The sequence below is a fragment of the Diaporthe batatas genome, assembly GCF_019321695.1.
Source record: "Diaporthe batatas strain CRI 302-4 chromosome Unknown Contig00012, whole genome shotgun sequence".
Taxonomy (NCBI): Eukaryota; Fungi; Ascomycota; class Sordariomycetes; order Diaporthales; family Diaporthaceae; genus Diaporthe; species Diaporthe batatas.
Genome location: NW_025408559.1, coordinates 824,282 through 849,542, shown reverse-complemented (window position 1 = coordinate 849,542; position 25,261 = coordinate 824,282). Strand labels below are relative to the sequence as shown.

The following is a 25,261-nucleotide window of genomic DNA, read 5'->3' as shown; positions in this document are numbered from 1 at the left end:
CCCGTTCGGTATCATTCAGGGAACACAATCTGACTGTAGTAAAAAGGGGTCAATGTGGCGGATCCAGCCACACGGGTCCCACCTCGTGTTATGGGTACAACTCTTGCTCGACGCTCAACCCCTGGTATGCCCAATGTGTGCCACGAACCGTGGGAGATGATGAAGGCCAGACTCTCTGGGGTCAGTGTGGCGGCCGAGACTGGAGGGGAAAGACTTCCTGCGAGCCTCCCAGTACGTGTTCTGTGTCCAATGAATGGTATGCGCAATGTTTGTACTAGGTCCATTCATGCAGGCCGGAGAAGCCCGGGCCATTTCTATTCGAGCAGCATAATCTGCACTATCGACTCTTTTCATTCGCTGATATACACATGGATACATATTCGCTTGATTTCCATTCTATGGCATGATTTCAGTCGAGACCTGCTGAGAGGCTGCGCCTGGGGAGCCAGTTTGGCGGCCTCAAAGCAAGGTAATATTGTAACAGGCCACAGCCAATCACGTACCTAGGTACTTGGTCGCAATGGAGCTTATCAAATTACATTCATCACAAGCAAGGTTTCACACCGGCTCAGGATGCAAGTCGAGAATAATACATATAGCTACATGAGAAGTGAAGATGCACGCCAGGCGAACCGATGAATCGGGTATCTCAGCAAGTGGAAACAGTCCGAGCCCTTAGAAACACGACAGCATGTCTCCGATCTTATCGACGACAGCTTGCTGCACGTCCGCCGCCGCCGTGGTCTTGTCACTGCAGTCGCCAACGCTGACGCTGACGAAGCACCCGCTCGAGGCGTGCACCACCTCCGTCTCCTGAGGCAGCGTTTCGCGGTCGCACAGCTTCACGTCCGCCGACGAGAGCAGCGGCGTGCTCGGGTTGATACGGGTGAGCACCCACTTGTACGCGGCGGGGTCGGCGCACTCCCCGATGGGCGCCATCATGTTCACGTTCAGGAACGTGTCGGCAGGCAGGTAAGGGGCGCCGGAGCCGATGATGCGCGTGGTGAGGTTGAGCGCGAGCTCCGCGAACACGGCGCTGCTTCCCGGGGCTGGGCTCGCGTCCCACGCCGCGTTGCCGCCCAAGAGTCCCAGGCTCGAGTTGCTCAGCCCGCTGAAGGCAATGGCTGGGACGCCGGCCTCATGTGCCGCGTAACAAGCGGACCCCTGACAAACAAGGTGTTAGTCACTTGACATATTCAGTCTAGATTGCATGCACCAAGTGATGTTACTGACCACAGTCCCTGAAAATGGTACCTGGACGACCAGATTCGAACCCACATTGGGCCCCGTCACGGCAAGCTCGGCCTTCTGTCCTTCGCCCCACACGCCCGGGCCGGTCTCGCTGAGACCCAGGCGCATCGACGTCGCAGGGAACGAGTTGACCCAGTTCAGCGTCGGGTCTGTCGCGTTGCTGCCGACCGTCGTGTTGGTGCCCGCTGGGCAGCTGTCGTACTGGCAGGCCTCGGTACGAGGCTTCGGGTCCTCATCGCTGGAGCCTATGCGATGGTGGGTCAATATGGAGAGGTCAACGATACAATAAAGTCGGACAAGTTGGTATGGTACCTTTGCCGGACATGTTCTCGGCCGGCGCCGACACGACGGCATCATGGCCTGCATCGATGAGCATGTCATGGAACTCGCGTATGTTCAATTCTGCCCAGCCATCGTCGTTGGATTGTATAATTCGAATGCCATTGCTGCTTGCAACCGCAAGGGCGAGCAGGGCTGAGTGCTTGACAAAAGACCGGACACCCATTGTGGGCGAGAAAGTTTACCCCGGAGAAGGGCTACGAAGAAACGAAATCACAAAGCAAAGAAGGAGAGAAGAGTAGGGGCTTTGTCAAGTGGGCAAGAACGGACGAGGTCGCCGACTCTCACGATCCGGCAGTCCCTCTGATAAGTACAAAGACTGTGATGGTCGCTTTCCACGGGACCGAAGTGCGCGCCTCCCATTCAATGTGTGAGGGCTCCCATGATCTTCAATACTATCGGGACACAGCCATGCTCCAACCCCTGACCATGAAGTACGCGGAGGCCCACTGGCTTGTTTCGAGTATGCCAAACCAGTGTTCAGCCAATCGAATGACCCTGCGCGTGTCAGCATCGCCGCTTGGTGTCCACACTCCTGTGGGTTGACGGCGAACGTTTAATGGTAGAGACGTAAAATCCCGCCGGCTTGATCCTGGGTAATCTGGACTCACGGTCCAATGGCACAGCGATGAGGCTCAAGTCACCCAGCTCGCCAAGTCGGTTCCTGCCGGACATTCAATGCACCTCCAATTGCAGCACACCTATTCAAGCTGTGCATCGTTGCGCAGCAATCTATTTTGAGGAGTGGCGAACCAATCCTCGAGCCAGTCCCGTCCTATATTCAGCCGTTTATTTATTTGTGGCCGTCGCGCCCGGAGCAAACCAGGGACACAATGCGACGTTCAAGGACCACGTGGAGCGTGCCTGATACCCGAAAGCTGTGAGCCCATCACCTCAAATGAGATTAAACCCACAAAAGTAAAGTGCTTTATGACCAATCATTCATTTGTGCATCGCACGTGCGAGATGGTCCTACATGTAGGAGCATGTCGGGCCTCGTGCCCCATTGACGCCAAGTATAGCGCCGATGCAACTGCTTTGCGGTTCTTCCTTTACGCCTGGCGCGGCCCTTTTATCGCCAACGCTAATACGGCTGCTCTAAGAAGCACCTTCCGTTAACCCCTAAAATATGCTAGTCCCCCATATTAACTCCGTATACCAATGCTTGATTCAGTGCGTGTTGCGGCCCCGGTGTGTGCGAAGAACACTGGGAGTCACATCAACGCAGTCGAATGCGTCGCGGCCTGGAACCCCCGGCCACAACCGCGCTACTTCAACGCAGCCCTTGCTCCAGACGTCTTCCATGCCAGAAACCTCCCAGATTTTAAGAGTTGGCGGGTGATGTAGCATCCCCGAGCCCGTTCAGGGTACCATCAGCCGCACTCTGACTGGCCCTACGCAGATCCAACATCATTTTCTCCACAAATGCCTTGTTATCGTCAGCCGTCTCCGGGAATTCGCGCACAGACACTCCATTGGCAGCAAGTTCTGAAGGTGTGGTCGTCTGTGTCGATCCAGACGAGGCCCTGCGTCCGTCCCATAGGTCTGGAGTCTCAGTGGGGTCCTGCAGTCTTGGAAGCTGGTTCACGCTTGACCGTGGGGTGTGGCCTCGGCTCCGGGGCAGACGGAATGGAGACTCCGTAGCGTCAGAGATACGTCGTAACTGCTGCTTTAGCTGCTGCGCAGGCGACTCGTTGGTTTCGGGATCCACGTCCATTGGAATCGTTGCAGTTGTGGTGGCGGCAACTTGCATAGCTGGTTGCGGTGATGTGTTGAGAAACGTCGGTTGCTGCGAGGGGATCCCAGCTGGTGAAATAGGAGGCATCGATGCCTTGGAAGCATGTGCGTCAACTAGTATGGCCCCTCCCTGGAAGCCAATTCCAACGGAAGAACTTTTAGGTGAGCCTACTGCACTTCCTCCTCCGGTCTGGCCTGAATTAGAATTCATCTGCGATGACGAGGCATACTGCGGTCTCATTGCAGGATGGAGTGGAGTGGAGGGGACGGACGGTGTGCGTTGGTGACCCCGAGAGGGGACTGGTGGCGGCGACATGGCCGACGCAAATGATGAGGTAGGGGAGGCCGCGCCAGACTGTGACCTGGCGCGTGGACCGCTGAAAGGCGAAGACCTTGAAGAACCGACCGAGTTGGAGTACCGATGAGATGGTGGCCGGGTGAGACCCTGAAGCCCTCCGCCCAGGTTGAAGCTCAATCGGCGGTTACTAAATGGTGCCGATTCCGGCTTCTTCATCAGGTGCTTCCGTAGATCGCCCTCATACCCGTTGGTGAAGCCGCCCCAAAGCGCATATGGGGTCCTGTACCTCGAAGGCTCCCTTCAAAGTCTCGGCGTTAGTATCTCATAGTAATGACGGCATTAATTCTTCTTACCTGTTGTGGTACGCCTGGAAGAAGGAGAACTTTTGCCAGGCGTGCTGGGGAACAGGAGGTGGTGCATGCTGGAGGTGAGCTTGTGGCCCATGAGCCTGCGAATGTGGAGGTTGTGGCATGGGCGCTCTGTGCCGCTGCATTGGAAAGTTTGGTGGCTGGCCAGCAGAAGGAGTGAGCGTCGGGACACCCTGCTGCCTTGAAGGTGGGGGTGCCTGGAATGGTATCGCCTGAGGCCTCGGGCTGTTGGCTTGGGCATTTGACAACCACGCCGGGTTAACAGACGGAGCTTGTTGGCTTTGCTGAAATTGCTGGGCTTGTCGTGATGGTGGCATGGGTAAAAACAGGGCGCTGCCCTGACGCTGAATCTGGGCTTGTGAACTACTCCCTGAAATCGGTGCGAATTGGTTCGTAGCATAAAGTCCCGCAGAGAACCGAGGATCCGTGCCGAAAGACAACGGAGGTACTCCGTTTGCTGACGGGGTAGTGCCCCGGTTGAAGTTTTGTGTGGTGAAAGGGGTACCGATCGACGCATCAATCGGTTTTCTAGGCTTGTACACGTATGGTTTCTCGGGTTTCGTTTGCATAGAGTGTCTCGCCTGTGATGATGATGACTGGTTGGCGCTGTACGGCGACTGGTGGTGTGGCCTGGGTGGCGGCGGTGGTTTAGGGATGCTATCAAGAAAGCTGCATTTCGGGTTGTGCTGGGGTTTTCGTGGATCTTCTGTGTACTGTGCCTTCGCCTCGGTCGATGTCTTTCCCAGATAGTGCCAGACTTGGTTCTCTTTGGAAAAGTCGACCTTGACTTGAGCCTTGTTCCTACACTCGGAGGCCTCGCAAGTGTGGAACTCTGACCAGACAAAGTCCTTGCCTGGTGTGAGACCTTCCACAAACATATCACCGGCCCTTGGGGGCTCATCCGTGGATCGCTTCGCATTGATCTCCTCCTTGGCCTTCCTAGATGTCGGCATTGGCAAGGCATTTGCGGAGGCCTTGGGAAGCTTGAAATCTTCAGGGTCCGGGAGAAGCAGCCACTTCCATTCAACTTCAATCCGGCCACTGTGCACAGTCAGTACATTTATCGTCGTCGCAGGATGTCGGCCGCCAACATACCCGTTTGGAATGACGTCCAAAAGTAGAGTCTGTTCGTCTGAGCGATTCTCAACCACAACGCCAGCAAATATCTCCTTCTTGTAGTATTGCATCTGAACAATCTCGCTCTTCTTAATGCCCTTGGCAGCGTCCATGATGCGGCTATTCTCCTCCAATGCGTCGCCATCCAGACGTCTGTCCCGCTTTGTCCGGTGGAAGCGGCAACTGAACTCGAACGCCTCCTCCTTATACTCAGTACCATCCTTGTCGAAAACTGGGACGTCACCCTGCTCAACAAACACACCGGCAGCAGCGGCGCATGTGGCGTGGTATGAGCGCGGGCACTTCTTTTGCGAACACTGGAAGCAGGCGCCGCGTTTCGAGCGACAGTAGAGACACTTGAGGTCGAGTCGGGCTTTTTGGATGTTCTCAACATTGAAAACAGTTTCGCTGCCGTCGACAGTCTCGATGTAGGTCTCTGGGAGGTACAGTGCACAGAGACGGTGTGCTTTGCGGCCGTCGCTGGTTGCCAGGATCTCGGCCCCAGGCACGTCGTTCGGACATAGACAGCAAGGTGGCTCGACGTGGGCTTTGACCCGCAGGCGAAGCTTCTTGGCTTTCTCTTGCTTGTCCTTGCTGATCTTCGCTTGCTTCCGCTTGCGAGCAGGAGCCTTGATGCGGACGGTGTGGCTACCAGGAGGCGAGGGAAGACCGGCCATGTCTTCATCCTCCTCATCATCTTCATCCGAGTCGTCTTCGTCTTCCTCCTCTGTCCAATACTCCGGTGTGGGCTCCCCACGGAGCTTTCTCTCTATCTCGTACACATCGACCCACACGCTGTCCTGCGCCTGAGCACATTCGCATTTCTTGGCAATCTTTCCCATGGGCAACCATGAATCCAGAGCGAAATTGACGGCCTCAGCACAGTTATAGCCCAAGTTATAACCAGAGTGGTAGCCATACGGATAGGTAACGACAAATTCCCCGGGGTACGACAAACACTTGTTGACCTTGATGTTGTAGTGCTGCTGGAGATGTGATGGGGAGATGAGAAACGCTTTGTGACGCAGGAATTGGTCACAAGCCTTTGCGTCCGTAGGCCAGATACTCTTCATAGCTGCCTCGAAACGTCGAGCGTCAGCCTGTGAGATGCTGTACCACTGTTTTGGGGCACCGAAATGGAGGTAGTTGATGCTGTACAGGTCAACATCCTCAAGGTGCCAGGCGAACGTGGCTTTCCACATCCCCAGGTAGAGGTAGGCCGTGTTGACACCGGGAACCTTTGTGCCAAGGACATCCAGGAGATTCGGTAGCTTGTTCAGGTTCCACAGCTCGGTATCCTCATGGAACAAGGTGCCCATGAGATCAGCACCGTACAGTGGTGTTGCGTAGGTCAGAGTCTTCCAGTATGTCCGCTCCAGCTCCTCGCATCGCTCAGGAGTGTAGTCGGAGATGTCCATGTTGTAGTCGAAATCCTTGAATGCCTCCTCGTCAATCATGGCGGATCCTTCCCGCTTGCTGTACTTGCGCCGGGCTGATGTCGACTGGACCTTGGGTTTTGCTTGTCGGCTGAAGCCCATCCGCCGAGGGGTTTCTTCGTCGCATTCTTCGTCCTCGACCTTGACACCAGGGTCCTGTTCGATGGACTCCACCACGGCATCGCCCTGCTTTTCGTCGTCTGCAGGCCTAGGAGATTCAGGCGTCATCGGTCGGTCATCAACGTCGGTATCCTCCTGTGCGGCAGACTTCTTGCCCTTGCCTCGGGCGCCTCCTCGGCCTCGAGCGCGCCGTCCCCGGCCACTGCCAGAACGCCGCGCGGGGCTAGAACCGGCAGGTGTGGCCGATTTGATCGTCGCAGCCGCAGCCCGGGAGCGAGTTGTAGGTTTTGGCTTGTCGGCATTCGCTCGGCGCTCACCGCGCCTCGCAGGAGGTTGATGTTCGCTCTGGTCGCAAAGCTGCCTCCACTGAGGCAAATTGTAGGATCGCTGGTGGAGGATGTTGACCTGGCGGTAGGTACCGTTGGATCCCATTATATCCTGCTTGATGGGCTCTCTAACTCGGACTGGCTTGACAAGCTCGCTGAGGTCTGGGAGCGAGTTCTTCCACTCGTCTGGAGGTATGATCTTGATGATGCCGGACTTCATACCGTAGGAATCGACGGCTTTCATCTGCAGCGACACGAGGTTAGCATGCGCTGTGATTCTCAGAACAAGGGGCGATCGGGGGAGCGGGCGCAACATACGAATTTCTTGAAGTCTTTGAACTGGTCCATGTTGGGCTTGAAGACAGGGACGGTGCCAGACCAGTGGTCGGGGAACACCTCGCCAATGTCCTCGTCGTCCTGTTCTGGAGTTGGGACCTGTTCAGGCTGTGCTGGCCCCGGGCCAGCACCGGAGGCTGGTGCATCGTCGGAGGCAGTCTTGGAAGCGGTCAGCCGCGGAGTCGCATCTATGGGTGGTGGCGAATCGGCGTCGGCAATTGCTTCGTCGAGGTCGCTCAATTCGGAGTCGGTGGCGTCGACATTGTTTGAGTCCGGGGGCGAGTGCAGGCCGGTGGGCTTGGGGGACTTTGTGTCGGCGGTGGGATTGACGACGGCGATGGTGGAATCGTCGTGGTCATGGCCAGCCAGAGGGCGGGTGCCGTCTGGGTTGAGGTTTGGATTGTGGGTGCCAGGCGCCGCAGCGCCGGTCGCTTCGGTCGACATGGTGGATTTGTGACCTACATGCGATCGGCCCCGGCCAAGGGCGGGAGAGTTGACTCGACTCGTAATGCTGTCAATCAGACGTTGTGGTTGTCGCTCGGTCGCAGATGACGGGGGAGGTCAAGGTTCGGAGGTCGGGGTTGGCGGGCGTGGTGAAGGCAGGGTCGAGTTTGAAGGTGAATGAAAAGGGCTGGCTGTGGACGGGAGTGGTGAGGTCTACGGTGCGACAGCGGCTCAACCGACTTGCAAGCGCAGATAGATGCACAAGCAGGTAGTCGGATACCTAGGTTGGCAGGCTGGCAGGTAGGTAGACTAGGTGGTGCGAGCGCCAGCGTCCAAAAGTGAAAGGCAGAAAGGCAGAACTAATCTGTACTTCCTCCCGGTGGGCCAGCTGCTGCCAGAGCCGAGCAGAGCATGCAGCAGCAGCGGCGGCGGCGGCGCAATGCACACAGGCGTGGCAGGTGCCCAGGGTACCTAGGTAGGTACCTAGTGTAGGTAGTCAGGTAGTGCCAACGCAGGACGGACACGGCAGGACAAGGCAAGGGCAGGAACAGGGCAGGCAAGATGATCGACCAGTCGTCGTCGGGGGTGGGTTGGGGAGACTGGGAGACTGGGAGATCAAAATCGATTAGATAAAAGTGGAGGTCGGCCGACGACTGGGCTGCTGGGCTGCTGGTCTGCTGGTCATGTCCTCACTATCAGGCTTGGGCAAGCTTTCTAGCTGGGGAATGTTAGCAGGATGGGGCGTACCAGGAACCGCTGCACAGGCGGACAGGCAGGTACCCGGGTGCAGGGCGGAGAAGCTGCTGTCCGGATGTACTGCAAGGCATACCAGTTGGCCTGGGCTGCCTGGCTGCCCTGGGTGGTGCTCGGAGCGCTGCAGAAATTATGGGTCGATTGTCGATTGATTCCGCCTGAATCTGGGCTGATAGTGCAGTGTTAGCGCCCTCCTAGCTCTTCAAGACTTGGGGGTTTTTGGGAAGGCTCGATGCACATGGGGGACAGGATCTCACTCTCCGTTTCGTAATGCACCGTCTGACCATGCGCATTTCCCCTCAATGCCCACAGTGTGGCGTCCAGGGTCCTGCGACAGCCCGGACTTCAATGTTGTCTGCCGCCCAGCATTCCACCACTACAAGGTCAAGTCGCCCTCGTCACGGGCCACACCTTTTTAGCCTAGACTACCGGCCAACAATCAAACATGTAGTGGCTCAGTTTTCCTTCAATGTCATGTGATCATGGTCTCTGGCTGGGTTTACAGCCTCTCGCGATAGTCCAGCAGCTCCACCGCAGTCCGCTGCAGTGTTCGCAAGACGGCGGAAAAGACCCAAGGTACTCCGTACCCCAGAATGGCTCAGAGAGGAAATCGCTAGTCCTATTCTGGCCGTCATGGTGGGTCGGCGGGCTGCCCTACGTCACAGAATTCCTCGCCTGAGTGCACAAGGCCGATCTCTTCATGTGCGCTCGAGTGAGAGGATGCTTTAGACCTAGGTACTTATTATCAGTACTGCACTTTGATAAGGTGCTGCCGAGAGTGAGAGGCGGGCTTGTCGAAGCCATACTTGATACTTGCAGACTTATTGCCACAACCCCGAGTGCACATCAAAGCCTTCACTTTAGACGAGCAGCCGACGCCGCTGCGATTTGAGTGTCCGGTCTACTTTTTCTTGTCATGTCACAATGGTTGAAGCCCACGTGCGTGTCGAGTCAAGTGGCCCTCATATCCTCGAGAGTCAACATGAGCCAGCCGACTGCATGTCTCACCCATGCTGTGCAATTACAGCCTGTTACCTAAGTAGATTTTGAGCTGGGCCCCCAGGGCCCCTGGCCACATCATGGACTAACTCCAATGTGTCCGGCCAACAACTCCCGGCATTCTGGCCAATGTCTTATGCTCTACACCTATAGACTGGATGAGCCAAGTCTCACAACAGCCCAGCCATTTCTGATCAGCGAGGATTAGAACCTCCCAGTACCTAAAGTTGGAGGCGTATAACTATTCGTAAAGCCGCGTATTAACGATTATTAGCACTAAATATCCACAGTACGACCATGCGTGTATGGAATGCTGCATGTGCTTATCATCGTACCTCTACAAACCCAAGTCAGATAGAAGCACCCCAACCGTCGCCCGGTTCCCGAGTCCTCTTGAGTCCTGGTAGATTACATGCTTCGCATTGCACTTGTTCCGATTCTGGTACACACTCGTTTTTCAGAAGGACAGACTGCCATCCCAGGGCACCCAGCATGCCATCCCGTCATTCGAGAATCTGCATGCCAAGGCCCGGCTCACTCAGTCATCACGTCAGACCATGTGCCTGTGAATCATGATAGACTCGGATACGGGCATTACAGGCTTGGAGATCGATTGAAACCAACGGTTGAGCAGCTGGGCAGCAGGGAATACGCCAGGGAAAAGACTGTCGAGGCTCAAGTGGCCGAAGGCAAGTTTAAAGACACGAGCACGAGCGAATCCGTTGACGTTGCCAAGTTTTGGGAACAAATGTATCAGGAACGTAATCTGTGTCCCCACGACGTTGGATTGCAAGCTGGCATCTCATCACCAGCTCCGTTGTCCTATTTCTGGCAAGCAATGTGACGCTGGATAGTGGTCTATGCGCATGTGAACATGTTGAATGAGAAGGTATCTGCAGTACCCGTGGAACTATAATAAGCAGCAGATGTGTCTTCGCCATATTTGATGCTCGATATCCCACCGGTCGGTGCCGCTGTCGACAGGTTCCAAAAATTGTGATGCTCACCAACACCATGTCATTTCCTTAATAAAGACTTGACCACAATCATCCAGAGGTACTCAGTCAATATGCCTAGCCATGGAAAGATAGACCAATGGAATCGAATGGTTTGAATGTAAAACAGGTGTGGATGTCCTGTTGCCCATCTCGGAACACATTCCCATAATTGATGCAAAGCCCTGGTCGTTAAGCCTCGTGAAAACACCCGCGGACGATGAGGTTAATACAGTATCCCAGTGCAAGACCAGTTGACTCTTTACAGTTCGTCATTGGATGTTCAATGCTGAAATCAGCCAGATGCACGTGCGGAAAGCATGGGAACTGATCGTCTTCCGTGATCATCTCCGGATTGCCAATGATGGGTTGAAAAAGTGCATGTCTCGTTGCAAGGGGCTGTGCGTAAACTCGCGCGTCTCATAAGCGACCTGGCACTCTTCAAAGAACTTGAAGAGTGGGCCGACGGTAATAGCTTGATTATGAGTTCCGGTGTGGCTGAGCTCGATGCTTCGTGTCCACTGGAAGATAGATGGCTGAGGGGGGTGGCATACCTCTCGACTGTGGATCCAGTTGATTCCTTCGTTCGTGTCGTTTCTGGGTAGCGAATTTGAAGAGCAGGTGTCTCCGGACATTGCAGCTGGACAAGGCTGGCTTTTTCTTCAATAAAACTGCCAGTCTCACTTGCGTCAGACGGCGCAAGGCCCGAGCTGCCATCATGCTGCGACATCGCGGTGGTCATGTGCTCAGCTAGACTTGCCTTGACCTGTGAGACGTCAGGCTCCTCATTGGCTAAAGGTATCTTCGTATGTGCAATGCCCTTCATTTCATGGATCTCGAATTCCAGGGCGCGGAGGTCACGGTACCCTCCCGTCTTGGGCAATATCTCGAGCTCTGGATACTCTAGGTCGCCAGCAATTTGTATGCTGCTTCTTCTCACTCCGCGCATCGACCTGTCTCTGGATGGCGTCCGTGAACGACCAGGAATGAGCTTGATCAGACGTGACTTGAATGTCTGCGAGAACTTGTCGGAAAATGTGCGACCAATACCTTTCTGGGACGGCGGCCTGTCTTCGGTCTTGTCGGTAGCCCAGGCTACATTCCCCGAGGATGAGATGTTCTTCACGGCGAAATCTCTCGATATGACTTTATCGTCGGCCCCAGCAGATGCGTTGCGCTCGTTACGGTTGTAGGACGGATACTTTGCCCAAGAGGCGGGAGGAATGCTCGTCTTGAAGCGGGAGCGTGGCTGAGAAGCACAACACTCACCCTTTGTCTGCGATTCAAGCTCCCGATTTTCAAGCTGGTTGGCCCAGTCTTGCAAAATGGTTGATGATCTCCTGAGAGCCTCACTCAAAGCTGCCTCGTTATCATGACCTGGGGGGGCTTTGCAGAGCGGAGAATGCAAATCAGACCTGGACGAGCTGAGGCTGGCCGCTCCTGAAGGCTGTGGGGCCTTGAGAATTTCGCTGTGGCTGCTGGCCTCTGGGGACACACAAAGGGCAGGCATATTCGATGACACGCTTCCTCTTGGGGACCTGGACTCTGATTCTGCTCTCACTGCTCGCTTCCATAGCTCAGCTGTATCGTCGCCCTCCTTCGACGAGGAAAAGCCCCGAAGCCGCCGGGTGTTCGCGCTGCTGGTCGCAAGGATATGGCCCGTTTCTTTGGTTTTAACCCTGCCCTTACCACGAAAGACACGAGGGACCTGAAGATGTCCGTCATCCACGCTTGTCTGTTCAGAGACTTTGTGCTGCGGAACAGACGTGGGTGAAGTTCGTATGTGGGCGAGGGTATGCCCAGAATCATTTCCGTCCAACGTCTCAATGACTGAGACCTTGCCGCGTTTGGTAACGTTGAAATGCAGCCTGGACAAAAGTGATAGTCTGCGGTTCGAGCTTGAAGCACCATCTTGGTCAAACACTTCATGAAATCTGCTCTCCGCGAGGCTGAATGATCCCTTCCTCAGATGAGAGTCTCGAAATCGCTCTTCCACGTGTTGAAGCTCGGCCTCTCTCCGCAGGAAGCTTGAGGTCTCGGAACCAGGCTCGATGGTCACCCGTCGTGGATCGATGCTTGTGAAAAACGTGGTGGAGCCTCCACAGGGAGGAGTCACTGTCCTGTCTCTTTCGGGCACATGTTGAGCCCCGTCCGCAATCCCAGCCCCTATGGATCTAACTCAGCATAAATCTCGCCAATTGGAGAGAACATGAACTCACATTTGAAGGATGGCATCCTCAGTCCACCGAGACCCCTTCGGCAAGGGTGAGATGGCATAGTCTCGCCCACTTGAGTGTGAGCGTCGTCTATTGCTGATGGTATAAAGGAGGACTGTTGAAGGTTTGACCCGAGGCTGACCAACTTGGTATTTGAAATCATGGCTGAGGGGATGCCGTAAGTGTGGCTGGCTTGGCCTTCCACGGCCTGCTCTGGATTCTTGACTCTGGAAGTGGTATGCGTTGCTATTTGCAGCGATTGTCTTGCTGGGTCGAGGCTGCATCGGGAGGAGTGTGACGGCGAGCCAGGCAGGCTCAAAGGTCGACTCGAATCAGAACAACGGACGCGGCTGAGTCCGGTAGGCGTGATAGGGATCTGGATATCCGCCACATCGAAATGGCTTACCCTTTGAGGGTTCTGGTTGTGACTTTCGGACCGAACCTCGCTCTGAGGCGGGGGTGTAGTACATGGACGAAACCCCATGCTTTGAGTGCGAAGCCACAGACCAACTGGCGATTCGTCCCGTATCAAAGACTTGGAAGCCGGGATCCGATTGCAAAGAGTAGAGTCAAGCGAAATCTGGCGTGAATGGGTTCTGGGTCTGGTGTTCGAGTCCTGGACACCCAAAGGCGAAGACTTGCTTCTTGGGCGGGACAGCGAAACGTCGTCCTTGAGGTCTGCAGTGGAACGATTGCCAGGGGTGCTGGCAAGGGGTCGGAACAGTGTCAGTGTCTTGTCAGGTGTGAATAGGTCGGCCAATTTGTCCGCAGTCAGTGAGAGGCGCCAAGACGCAAGTGAGGAGGCATCATGTAAGGCCGAGCCTGGGATTGGGAGGAGCACCGGTGAGTTGGGTATATCAGGCAGGGAATTACGCTCTCGGATTCCTAAGTGGCAATCGATTTGTGAGGCTCTTGATTCTGCATCAATCCACTCAGGCTCACTTGCTGCAATACTTGTGGGACGGCGATTCTCCTTCACGGATGTTTGCTTCGACGGCAATCTGAAAGACGACTTGGATATTGGGCGCTGCTGCACACCATCTTCCTCTGTCATGTCAGCGGCTCCGACCGGTGTCAGGTCCTTGAACTTCTGACTTTCATCCACGGAGAATTCGATGGTATCCCGGGGACCATTGCCTGAAAGAGTGGCCGGACCAGGTCCATGCCGCTGGGGTGTGGAGGGACGGCTTTGGGCATGGTCGGTCTCGCTCTGGAGCTCCTCCTGAATCCTCTTTCTCATGAGCCGCTTCACCTCTGCCCTGTGAGCCATCTGTTCCTCTGTCTCACCCTGCCTCTGGAGCGAGTCCTCAGACAGATGGCGACGGATGCATGACTTGACAGCTTGCAAAGTGCTGGTGCTTCTGTTCCTGCTGTCGTGAGCTAGGTCCTCGTCGACATCGTCCTCGTCAGACTCCTCGACCACGAGCTCTCCCAGGTGAACCAAGGCGTCCGTGGCGGCTCCGGGAAGCGGGTTAGTCAATGACGATCTCGCGAGCGTGGAACCCGGAGAAATGGCCAAGGGATGCAAGACGGCGGCGGGTAATTTGGCGGGTGGAGGAGGGACAGGTAAGTCAACGTCCTCTTCGCCTCGGGTCTGCTTGCGGGAGCGAAGATGGCCACAACAGCAGAGTATGGCCATTGTGAACCGCCCAGGCACGGGGGGAGCAGAAGGATGCGGGTGATGTTGGCGGAACTGTGAAGAATAAAAAGACAACCGCAATGGCGGCAGGCGGCCCAGCAGAGGCAGAAGAGCGCCGAGCCCAGACAGAACGGCGAATGTGCCGTGGAATTGTTTACGCCCAAGGAACCAAGACTGGGTTGTTGAGCATGAGATAGTTGGAGACGAACCTCTGTCCTGAAGTCCGGCAGGGCCCAGGGGGAAGGCGCCAACCCAAGCAGAGCCAGGCAGAAAGAGCAGAAAGAAGTAACCACAGAAGTTCCAACACTTGTGGAAGGCACAGTTGTCTCTCGCAGCACCTTCAACGCCGCCCAGGACGGCGGCTTGCACGTCTGAGGCCATCACCGGCGAGGCAACCCGCGTCGACTGCCCAGGGGTATGCGACCTGTGAACGTTGAACAGGCATCCGGGCGGAATTATTTGCAGGTTGCAAGCAGTTTTGCAGCTCGAGGGCAGTGGAATCAACCTTGGAAGGAGGGTGGTGCGTTGGACCAGTTGTGAGTTCCTTCAAGTGCTCCAGTCTGCGGGCGCCGTGCAGAAACTGCAGTTGAACTGCCTGCTGGGCATCGAATACCGGAAGCAGGTCATAGAAAAGACGACATGGACTGCAGCAGCCGAAGGCTTCATGTTTTCTGGTGAAGGCGCGGGTTCTTCCTCCGCAAGCCTGAGATTGTACCCCAAACCATTCGTATTGGTCCACAATATCACACGCAGGAACTGTCGAAAAACATCACCAATTCTGGGATTGGACCTCGGGAACCGACCTAATCGCCGAGCCTCGGCGGTTCCTCGACGCCACATGGACTGGGGTCGCCATGATTTCGGATAGCCACCCAGCCCATCATGGACACGCTTCACAGAAGGCAGAGACTTGAATGACAGAATGGCTCTCGAGGCCTTGTCATGGGCATAGGCAGGGGCAGCGACTGTGTCGTCAAAACGCCCACACGTCATCCAAAGGGCGCGCACATGTGAAGGTACCTAGGTACTTAGGGTACTTAGGTACTTAAGTACCCAGCCTTGGCCGGCCATACGGAGTACGGAGTACTTAATGACCAATGCTCGCAGCTCCGAGCCGCCCGAGCAGAGTGCCGGCTGGCTCCGCTCCAAATTGCTCGCACCGATGCCACAAGCCCTTCCATCCCAAATCTCAGTCGAGGCCAGAGCTTAAACGATGACATCTCGGCCTGCTGGTGGTCGTGTGTGATCCTGTGCGATAAGCCTATCACGTCCTCGCGCAACGTCGTCTGCGCAACTCTTTCAGGGCCCGCTCTCTCGGTGGATGAGGCCCGCCCGCCTGGTCCCCGGGCACTGTCTTGCAACACAAATGTGTGCCCAGCGCCACCGTGCGAGCACTAAACCTTGACTGCGTCATCCCATTGACCGCGTGAGTTGAACCTTGGGCCGTCTCGGTTTCCGCGCAATCACCTCTCGGCTCGCCCACACGCCCGACCAGCCCACAGCCCACCGCCCAGAACAATGTCCGAGTCTGCCAGAGCAGATTCCGAGGCCGCCCACGGCGACGAACACTCAACACCCAGTTCCCCCGGCGCCGACGGGGAACACTCGGAATCAAAGAACGGCGACCAGCCCCCCCGCAAGAGGCAGCGAGTCCGTCTCTCCTGCCTGGAATGCCGCCGGAGGAAGTTGTCGTGTGACCGGGGCTACCCGTGCGAGAGATGTCTCAAGTCAGGCACGCCGGACCGCTGCACCTACGAGACCAGGCCCGGCGTTGCGCCGCCCCCAAAGCCCGCCGGCCTGCAGCTCTCCCAGTATGACGGCCGCCTGTCCTTGTCCAACGACAACCTCGTCCGCAAGGACAGTGCCCGCGATTTCGACCGCATCCGCCGCCTGGAGATCGAGGTCTCCCAGCTCAAGAACCTGCTGTCCAAGCAGCTGGGCAGCGATGGCGGCCTCGCCGCCGACCCAGACTCCCAGGCCGCCATGAGACCCGACCCGGACCTGGTACCCGAGCACAAGCTGCCCGAGTTCATGCAGTACGGCCACGATGCCGGCGACGAGATGCGCTTCTTCCGGGGCAAGGAGTTCCGGACCCGCTACTTTGGACCCCACAACGCCTCCATGGCCTTTAGCCAGTTGACAGGGCTGTCGCCCTTCATGAAGGAGACGGCCGAGGAGTGGCTCAAGCCACTTCATGTGGCTGCGCGGACCAAGGACCGCGATCAGAGGAAGGCGGCGCGGGAGGCAAAGTTCAAGGCTGCCGACCTCGAGCTCGAACAGCTCCTGCCCTCCAAGTTGGAGACGGACATGCTCACCTCGCTGTACTTGGACCAGTTCGAGCAGCTCCACCGCATCGTTCACATCCCCAGCTTCCGGCGTCAGTACGAGAGGTTCTGGATACCGACCGAGGTGCGCCCTGCAGCACATACCGCACTGGTCCTCTCTATGATGGCTGTTTCGGCCTGCATGCACAGCAACTCGTCGTCGCCGCCCAAGTTCACGGGGATGGTGTCATGCGCCCACCAGACCGCCGAGAAATGGATATGGGCGTGTGAAGAATGGCACAGGAAGCAGTCTCACAAGCACCGCCGTCTCATACACTACCAGATAGCACTGCTGTTGTATCTCGCCAAGCGGGTTAACAATGTCAAGAAGAAGCGTTTTTGGACCAACTCTGGAATACTGACCCGCGAGGGCATTTCGCTGGGTTTGCACCGCGACCCCGACGCGATGATTGGTGCTAGCCGCAATATTTCCGTCTTCAACCAAGAGATGCGGAGGAGACTGTGGGCAACAATACAAGAGTTTGACTTTCAGGCATCCTTCGATCATGGATTACCAACCATCGTCAGTTCGCTTCATCTGGATGTCAAGCCTCCTAGGAATATCAACGACGACGAGTTTGACGTGGACGTGACCGAGCTACCCCCATCCAGGCCGGTTTCCGAATACACTGGCTCGTCGTTCCAGCACCTATGCCGGCAGAGTCTGCCCCTCCGGTTGGAGCTGAGCAAGCTGTTATCAGGCCCGCCCGAAGATCTGGACTACGAACAAGTAATTCGCTACACGAACGAGATCACACAAGAGATCGATGCCCTCCCGTCGTGGGATACATCGGCGAGCATGGACGAACAGGAGTCGCCCAAGCCACTGCTTGCATACACGCTCCTTCACGTGCAGTTGCGGCAATACATCATGCCGCTGCACCAGCCATTCCTGCGGATGCGGAAGGTCAACTCCAAGTACCAGTTCTCAGAGGTCATGTTCTATAACGCGGCGCGGGACATGGTTCTCCTGCACGACAAACTGACAGAGTTCGGGGTGCGCACACTAAACTTCTTGCGCGAGGATGCCCTGACCCTCGCCCTGAATCTGACGAGCGTCACCATGCTTCAGTCACGCGGGAGCACAAACATGATCATGGTCAACAGCCCGCACACCCTCAAGCTACTAGATCAGTGTCTGCAGATGAAAGAGGACCGGATCCTGCGCTGCGGAAACAACGAGCCGTGGGGGTACAGCATCATGTGCGCCGCCTACGGGCTGCTCGAGACACACCTGGGCATCAAGGACAGCCAGACGGCCAAGAGCTCCAGCGCAGAGAGGTTCATCAACCTGCACTATCGCCTGCTTGCGGGACAGGAGCCACCGGTACTGGGGCCTCAGCAGCAGCAGCAACTCGCGGCAGCCCAGGCCCAGCATTCCCAACAGGGCGGCGGGGCGAACGTGCGGGCGGAAGGCCCCAGCCTGCTCGAAAGGGCCAAGACCATCACGCCCTACCTTCAGCCGGGAATGTCTGCAGCTACTGCTCCCGCCTCGACTGGGTCGGGCGGGAGAGAAGGAGGAGCAGGAGCAGGGGCAGGAGCAGGAGGTGGTGGTGTTGCGGTCAGTGGAGGGGGAGACGTGGCCGGGCTACCAAGCACGCCTTGGTGGCTGGCCGCGGCGGATCCCACCGTAAGTCTACCTCCCGATGGGCCCGGGCTTCTGGCCGGGCCTTCTCCGGAACGCCGTAGTAACCGCGATCCCTCACATATGCAGATGCAGCCCCAGGCGGCTCTGAACCCCGAGTTCAACATGGAGATGCTCGGATTTAATCTCAATGAGCTGTGGGCGGTAGACACTTGGGACGCATATTAGAAGCGACAGTCAACTGGCCATTCAGGCGTAAATGCATGATTCCACGCCCGTCGAAATGAGTATATGTGTGGGTGGAAGGCGGTGGAAGAAAATGAGGGGGCAGACGAGTATAGAAATTGATCCCGGCGCCCTGATACCCTCCTCTCTTTAGAAGTACTGTATTTGACCCGGCTCAGCCATGCCTGCGGGTGCGACGAGCAGTAATACGAACTTGCAGTCCCTGCTCAGTAGCGGAACGCTCGAGTAGAAAAGAGAACAGCGGCACAGAAATAAAGATGACGAACCAAACCTCGTAGAGGTTGCGCGGCTGCACGTACCTGGAGGCAATGTGCAACGGCGCAGGGGCGGCGTAGGGGACCGATGGGACAAAGAAAGGGTGGGGTAGCCTACCCCGTACTACCTGGGCGATCCGGGGTAGGTACATACTTACTGAAGAGCAGTGGGTCGGCCCATACCTACCTGGGTACTTAAGTAGGCAGTGGACTTGTTAATATTACGGAGTAGTCCACTGACCTTCCAAGTAAGTAGCCTTGGCTCCAGCAGCGCTTGATTCTGCATATAATGCCACTCAGTCGCCAGTCTACAGTCGTCAATCGCCGGGGGCCCACCACTGCGACGGTTTCGAAGCTCTCGACGCTGGGCTCTAGGCCCAGGCGGGGCACAGATGAAACAACCTAGGTACTTACTTAGTTGTGCAAAGCTAGGGGCCCGGCAATGGTTCTCGAACGGCCACCTTGGCGCTCGGCTGCTTTGGCTTCATCACCAATGATGCCAACGATGCCATGACAGCACTGCGCGACGATGCCATCCACGTACAGCTTACTCGTCAGCCTTGCAGGCCTTGCCCCGGCGCTGGCACTGGGGACAGGCCAGAAGTTCAAGATTGTCGACGGCGGGAGGTCCTTTGACCGCTTCATCACAATCTGGCTCGAGAACCAGGTGCGCCTCCTTGCATGTCCTCGCGGGACGCTGCGAGAATGGCTTACTGACACTGCCACCAAACACAGGACTTCGACAGGGTTGTCAAGGACGATCATTTCGCCGACCTGAAGAGGGAGGGCATCTCGCTCACCAAATTCTACGCCCAGACGCATCCCTCACAACCGAATTATATCGCCGCAATCGGCGGCGACTACTTCGGCATCAACCACGATGACCACGTCCGCATACCCGGGAACGTCTCAAATGTCGTGGATTTGTTGGACACAAAAGAAATCACCTGGGGAGGCTACTTTGAAGACCTGCCAGGCCCCGGGTTCATGGGTCCGGCGAGCGAGGGCAGCACGGGGAATGGAACGTGGGATTATGTTAGGAAACACAAGTACGTTCTGGAGCCTTGGAGCCTTGCTTGCAAGATGGCCTTTCCGCCAACGGGACAACAAGACTGACCGGGCTCTCCAACTTCAGCCCCTTCGTATCATACGACAACATCGCCAACAACGGGACTCGTCTCTGGTCTGTCGGCTCTTTCGACGACTTCAAGCGAGATCTCGAAGCTAACGAAGTGCCCCAATTTGTTTTCATGTCGCCTAACATGATGAACGACGGTCATAATACTACACTCGACTTTGCAACCTCGTGGGCCCACCACTTCATCGAGCCCCTCCTCGCCGACGGCATTTTCAAGGAGCGAACCCTCATTATGCTCACCTTCGACGAGAGCGAATCGTACGACATCCCCAACAAGATCGGGACTCTACTCCTCGGAAACGCGGTCCCCAGCGCACTGAAGGGATCCGAGGATGACACGTACTATACACATTACTCTATCCTATCAACACTGCAGAACAACTGGGAGCTGCCATGCTTGGGGAGATACGATGTCGGCGCCAATGTTTTCAAGCATGTCGCGGCCACTACCGGCTTCCAAAACCCCGGCGATCCTGACAACCTTGCCGGTATAAACAATAGCTTGTCATATCCCGGCGCCTTCCACACCGACCCGACGAAGCGGAAGCCTATACCGTCGCCAAACCTTAAACTCGTCGGCGCCGGGGGATTGCCGGTGCTTGACCAGGTATACAACAAGTGGAGGTTTCACGAGAACGACTTGAGCCCTTATGATGGTTCTGGAGAGGCTTTTGATGGGGCGGCATACTTGCCAGAGTATTTTGCGCAGGAGCCTAATATGGTCTTGCCCACATAAGGGTTATTTTACTCGAAACAAACAAATACGTTCTGTCCATTCGAGCGGCAACGCTTCTATGTTTTCCTACCCCTTGATCCCGACTTCGTCGCTAGGAAGGTAAAGCAAACAAGTCATGGGCACATCTTCACCTGAACACACTTGTGCCTCCACTTCTCCGGGATGCCAGAAGCACAGCTTTGTCCGCAGTCCGGATCTAGCCCAAGACACTCGGTGCGCTGGCCCGAAACTCTGAAGAGGAACAGCAGGCGTGAAATGGCAACGATTCCTTTACTAATCGATGCGACATCTGTGGCATCGGCTCGACTTGTTCGATGTCTTGGCTGCCCCTGACATTTACGTCTCAGTACATCTCATCTGGGGTTTTGACATGACCAACCCAGTTGAACTGCTCAATGTCAAAAACAAAAGAAAACATCTAGCGACTGCACTGAAAGAGTAATTGGGTTACGGAGGCACTGCTCTTCTGTGTCGATCCTCACCTTGTCCCTCGCCTCTACCCGTGCTAGTGTCTTGACTCCAGCTTTGACATTAACAACTCAACCATCCTCGTTGAGGCTGTCCTCTGAATTGGGACTATGGAAACCATCTTGCCTTTGGCATTCACACATTGGACATCTCGCCTGCGAGTGACGACTTGGTTTATGGACTTCAAGTGAAGGGGCTCCTTGTCTATGGAACGCTGTGTCATCGGTCTAAAATAATCATTAGCGGTCATGGCTGATTCTGGAAACTGCCACTGTATTTTAGGAGCATCACTATCGTTGATATCTACGAATGAGAGTACCATGTGAGCGCTCGAGCTGGTGGACTTGACCGGGCATGTATTATTAGCAAACAACTGAGCGCATCAACCCATCAGCAACATAAAGCCCGACAGAAAAGCCAGGACCATCGTTGATAATACGAGCGCAATAGAGGCCAGCTGCGGGCTCCTGGCGGTCGCCGAAGCAGCCGAGGACGGAGAGGCAGCGGAAGACGATGTCGCCGAAGATGTAACCCCAGCCGTATCCGTGGCAGCATATACAAGATACAGCATCGGCTCCACGGAGAAGCCGACGTACTCTGAGATTTCGTCGTCGTCGATCGTCTGTGTCACAATCGATACAGTCCCGGTACCGGTGATAGAGGGCGACGAGCCGGTCACGGTCGTCCCCCAAATGCTGAGAGTCGTATTAACCCATTCACCGCTGAGGCCTTCGCCCAAGTACCTCCTACAGTAGTCTCCAGGCACACTGTAAGTTTGTATCACCGACGTGCATTGCCCATATGGGTCGACAGTAAAGGCGCTGGGTCCCGTCAGCCTCGCTTTCATGGTTACTACCCCTTGTGGCACAAAGACGCGCAAGACTGAGACGTATTTACCTAGGGCAGCACAGTATAGCTTCGTCACCATCGTCCATGGCGGCCAAAATGACATTTGAGCCGACGTTGTTGACGTATTTGAGATCTGATACGTCCCCACCATCCCCGGACGGCCTGGCGAAGCCCGGGCCGGAACTTGTGATGGAGCCTCCCTCTGCCTTGGTGGCACCGCCGACGGTCTCCCAGCCGGACGGACACATCAAACCCGGAGAGTAGTACGCACACGTTGTGTTCAACGGCACCTGGCGGAAGTCTATTGTGCTGTAGTGCTCGTCGAGCTTCGCACCGGACGGCAGACAGCTTCCAATACTTGGGACCGGGGGCTGGTCGCACACGTCGCCCACGTAGTAGACTTGAGTGATGTTTTGTTCATCAACGTGTGTCCCGCCAATGCGGATGGACGAGTATTCCGTTGAGCATGATGGAGGTGCCGTGTAGGTTGTTGTCAGAGGACCCTGGTGACTGTTAATATGTATGCACTGCGTGTAATACCCCGTGCCTGTCGTATTTCAGCTCACCAAGTTGGTCAAGGTCCACCCGGATACCAGAGTCGAATGCATGCTTCAGAGAATCGCGAAAAGGGAAGTCCAAGTTACAACGCACGTCACGAAGTTCGAGGTAAAGCGGAGAAAATCACCAGATGGGCCCTCGAGAAAAAAGCCCAATTTCTGGGGACCAGCAAACGCCTGCCCCAAAGTGCTCCTGCGAGGAAAATTAAGGTCCAAAGCGGACTAGCACATGCAGTCAGGCGGCCATATTGGCATGGCATTCTTTCCAGGCAGATATGCCCGTATCTGGCTAGTACAACCTGTCCTCCGCGAAGGGATTCCAATCCCTGTGCTCTCAAGTGCTACATGAGAACCCTACTTCTAGCTTTGGTGATCCTCCGCCAAGCACACAAGGTCGGCATTAGTAAGGAAAAGAAAAGAAAACGAAAAGGAAAATTCGAAGGGGGAAGGCCACAGTCAGAATTTATATAGCCTATAGTATCAACGAGTCTGCAACTGTCTCTAGAGCCGTGGTATGACCACTTGGCAATAATGTCCCTAAGCGAAACCTCGGGGTTGTGACGGTATGGGCTTATATACTGCTAAAGGAAACCTATTATCAAGTAATCTATTATCTAAGTAGTCTGATAGATTAATAGTTAATGAGAACTCCTTTAATAACTAATTTTAAAGTTATGACTTAAAGCTCCTCTAGTTTCAATGTTTTTTTTCCTTAATAGCATTATAAACTAGTTTTAAACTACTACTAAAGGATTATTGAAATAAAATTATTTCAAAGTTAACACGGAGTAACTGTTTCGCTTCTATTCCACATACACCTGAAGACATGCATGGCGTCTTCATACAGTGGTAAACGCGCTCAAGACCCACGATAAGTATGCGGCACAGGCCGAAGAGATTTGTGTATTCTCAAGTCGATTGATTTGACAAACAGTCCAAGTGCGCTGATAGCCATTCATGTACCACATGCATTCTTAGACCAGTTGACCTGGTTGCTCGGGACCGGCCAGTCATCTCATAGTGGTACGAGACTCGACTCCTCCATCTGAGTCGTGAGAAGTCATGACAAATCGAACAGCACTTCGGTGTCCGGCGGTCTTTTGGGGGGGGGGGGGCAACAAGGCGGGTCCCGAGTTCTTCGCAGGGCGCCGTATTGCCAAAATGTATGTACGCCGTGTAGACCACTTCAAGGGAGCGTACGACACGCTTGCTGGACTGATGGCAACGGCGTTTCGGTCACCGAGTACAGGCCCGGCTAGGTTGGGAGTGATGTGGCAAGAAGACCTGTTCGGATAGTTAACGGATGCAATGAATGTGGAGAGCCGACGCAAGCATAGGTCGACTTTAATGCAGGCAATAGGCTTGCACGACAATGCAGCGGCCCATTGGTAGTACTGAGACAGTGCACATGTGTGCTATAGTGAATGTGGGATCATAAACCTCCGAGGTCGACGCATGGTCCCGGTGCATCCTTTATCTCCATCCCACAGATCTAGATCTCTTCCGGTGTGTTCTGGACCATCCCTTAACGGATGCTCTTCTGCAGTAATACTCGGCAATACTGACATGCCGCCTCACATAAGGTTACGGGAATGAGGTCACCCTGAGCCCACAGAGATGGCCCAATGGTCTGTGCTGCATACGCGCTGTGCTGTTCGAAACAGGGGCATCTTGTCGTATGACCATCACAGCATGATCATAGTCTTTCCCAATATGGTCATACAAGCTTCCCGACCGGTCGACTGATGGTCTGGCAAAACGCTGGGTCGAACGGTTTCGTTCTTGAAAAGAGCTCCGCGATGGTTTCACACAGCCCCCGTGGGCTTGCAGAAGCAGTTCCACGCCTGGAATGACATCGAGTACATATACTGCTCCTTCCAATCGTTAAAACATTGCCATCTCGAGCAGAAATGACACCGTTTTACTTCATTCTACAATCACAAGTTTATTAACGCAGCTCAACCCATCTAGTTACACGTTGAAAAAAAGAAAAAGGACTCCTCAGAGAACTCCCGGAACATAGCAAAAATGAATTCCCAAGTCTGGCAGCCAACCCGCCGCGTTGTGATCCAAACCGCTCGCTCTGCTCCCTCTATCTCTCGAGGTGCATCGTCTGCAACTTCAAGCCAGCCATTCTACCAGTATGCCTCACAAGGACTCCGCAGGCTCGCCAGGCAACGACAAGAAGCTCGGGCTCCTGTGGATTGGACGGGCCTGCTCCGGAAAGCCGGAAAGGGTCTCCCAATGTGAGTATATCGACTTGCATCACACTGTATGCAATGTTTGTTGCAGATTTGCTGATTCGTGATGTATAGATATGTTCCAGTGACAGCAGCCGCGATCTTTTGGCCCGTTCCTGTCATGAAGTATGCGGAGTCGAGAAACAGATAAGGATTCGAAGATTAGGCAATCCCTTCAATTTGGGCCCGAAGACGGGTGCACATAGAAGCACACCACGCCCCACACAAATTGAAAAACAGAAGCGGGAGGTTTCGATGAGTGGCTGAATCCACCATGCCGTCATTCAGGACAACTTGCCTGTTATTCGCCTGTCCGCCTGCGCAGTGAGTGGAATTTGGGTACCTGATAAATTACGGATGGGCACTGTTTCCTAATAAATTGTGCATCTGTGGGCCTACAGATCGTGAGAGTGCGGCCTCACTATTTTCTTGAAGCTTCTTTGGGGGCTGGATTTGAACCCAAAAGATCAGGCAAAAAGGCCACGAGACGG

The 25,261-nt window shown here is 55.4% G+C and overlaps 6 protein-coding genes across 6 annotated transcripts; 2 read left to right on the top strand and 4 right to left on the bottom strand.

The window, feature by feature from the left end:
- Positions 1-576: 576 nt before the first annotated feature.
- Positions 577-1,901, bottom strand: KVR01_010015 (uncharacterized protein). Its single transcript, XM_044792255.1, has 3 exons — positions 1,564-1,901; positions 1,234-1,496; positions 577-1,164 (listed from the first exon to the last, which is right to left on the bottom strand). Exons 1-3 carry the CDS (start codon positions 1,754-1,756, stop codon positions 676-678), a joined length of 945 nt encoding a protein of 314 aa, XP_044641263.1. The 5' UTR covers positions 1,757-1,901; the 3' UTR covers positions 577-675.
- Positions 1,902-2,260: 359 nt separating this feature from the next.
- KVR01_009903 (uncharacterized protein) lies at positions 2,261-8,347 on the bottom strand. Its single transcript, XM_044783002.1, has 4 exons — positions 7,310-8,347; positions 5,089-7,235; positions 3,979-5,034; positions 2,261-3,923 (listed from the first exon to the last, which is right to left on the bottom strand). Exons 1-4 carry the CDS (start codon positions 7,769-7,771, stop codon positions 2,915-2,917), a joined length of 4,674 nt encoding a protein of 1,557 aa, XP_044641151.1. The 5' UTR covers positions 7,772-8,347; the 3' UTR covers positions 2,261-2,914.
- Positions 8,348-10,386: 2,039 nt separating this feature from the next.
- On the bottom strand, positions 10,387-14,984 carry KVR01_009701 (uncharacterized protein). The gene is made up of 2 exons (XM_044782973.1): positions 12,738-14,984; positions 10,387-12,684 (listed from the first exon to the last, which is right to left on the bottom strand). Exons 1-2 carry the CDS (start codon positions 14,752-14,754, stop codon positions 10,814-10,816), a joined length of 3,888 nt encoding a protein of 1,295 aa, XP_044640949.1. The 5' UTR covers positions 14,755-14,984; the 3' UTR covers positions 10,387-10,813.
- A 907-nt stretch (positions 14,985-15,891) lies between these two features.
- KVR01_009847 (uncharacterized protein) lies at positions 15,892-18,510 on the top strand (the record flags this gene model as incomplete). Its single annotated transcript, XM_044793097.1, has 1 exon — positions 15,892-18,510. One exon carries the CDS (start codon positions 15,892-15,894, stop codon positions 18,508-18,510), a length of 2,619 nt encoding a protein of 872 aa, XP_044641095.1.
- Positions 18,511-19,311: 801 nt separating this feature from the next.
- On the top strand, positions 19,312-20,656 carry KVR01_009815 (uncharacterized protein; the record flags this gene model as incomplete). Its single annotated transcript, XM_044791544.1, has 3 exons — positions 19,312-19,449; positions 19,518-19,831; positions 19,918-20,656. 3 exons carry the CDS (start codon positions 19,312-19,314, stop codon positions 20,654-20,656), a joined length of 1,191 nt encoding a protein of 396 aa, XP_044641063.1.
- A 724-nt stretch (positions 20,657-21,380) lies between these two features.
- KVR01_009979 (uncharacterized protein) lies at positions 21,381-22,718 on the bottom strand. The gene is made up of 3 exons (XM_044782126.1): positions 22,540-22,718; positions 22,022-22,476; positions 21,381-21,945 (listed from the first exon to the last, which is right to left on the bottom strand). Exons 1-3 carry the CDS (start codon positions 22,579-22,581, stop codon positions 21,507-21,509), a joined length of 936 nt encoding a protein of 311 aa, XP_044641227.1. The 5' UTR covers positions 22,582-22,718; the 3' UTR covers positions 21,381-21,506.
- Between the last annotated feature and the right edge of the window lie 2,543 nt (positions 22,719-25,261).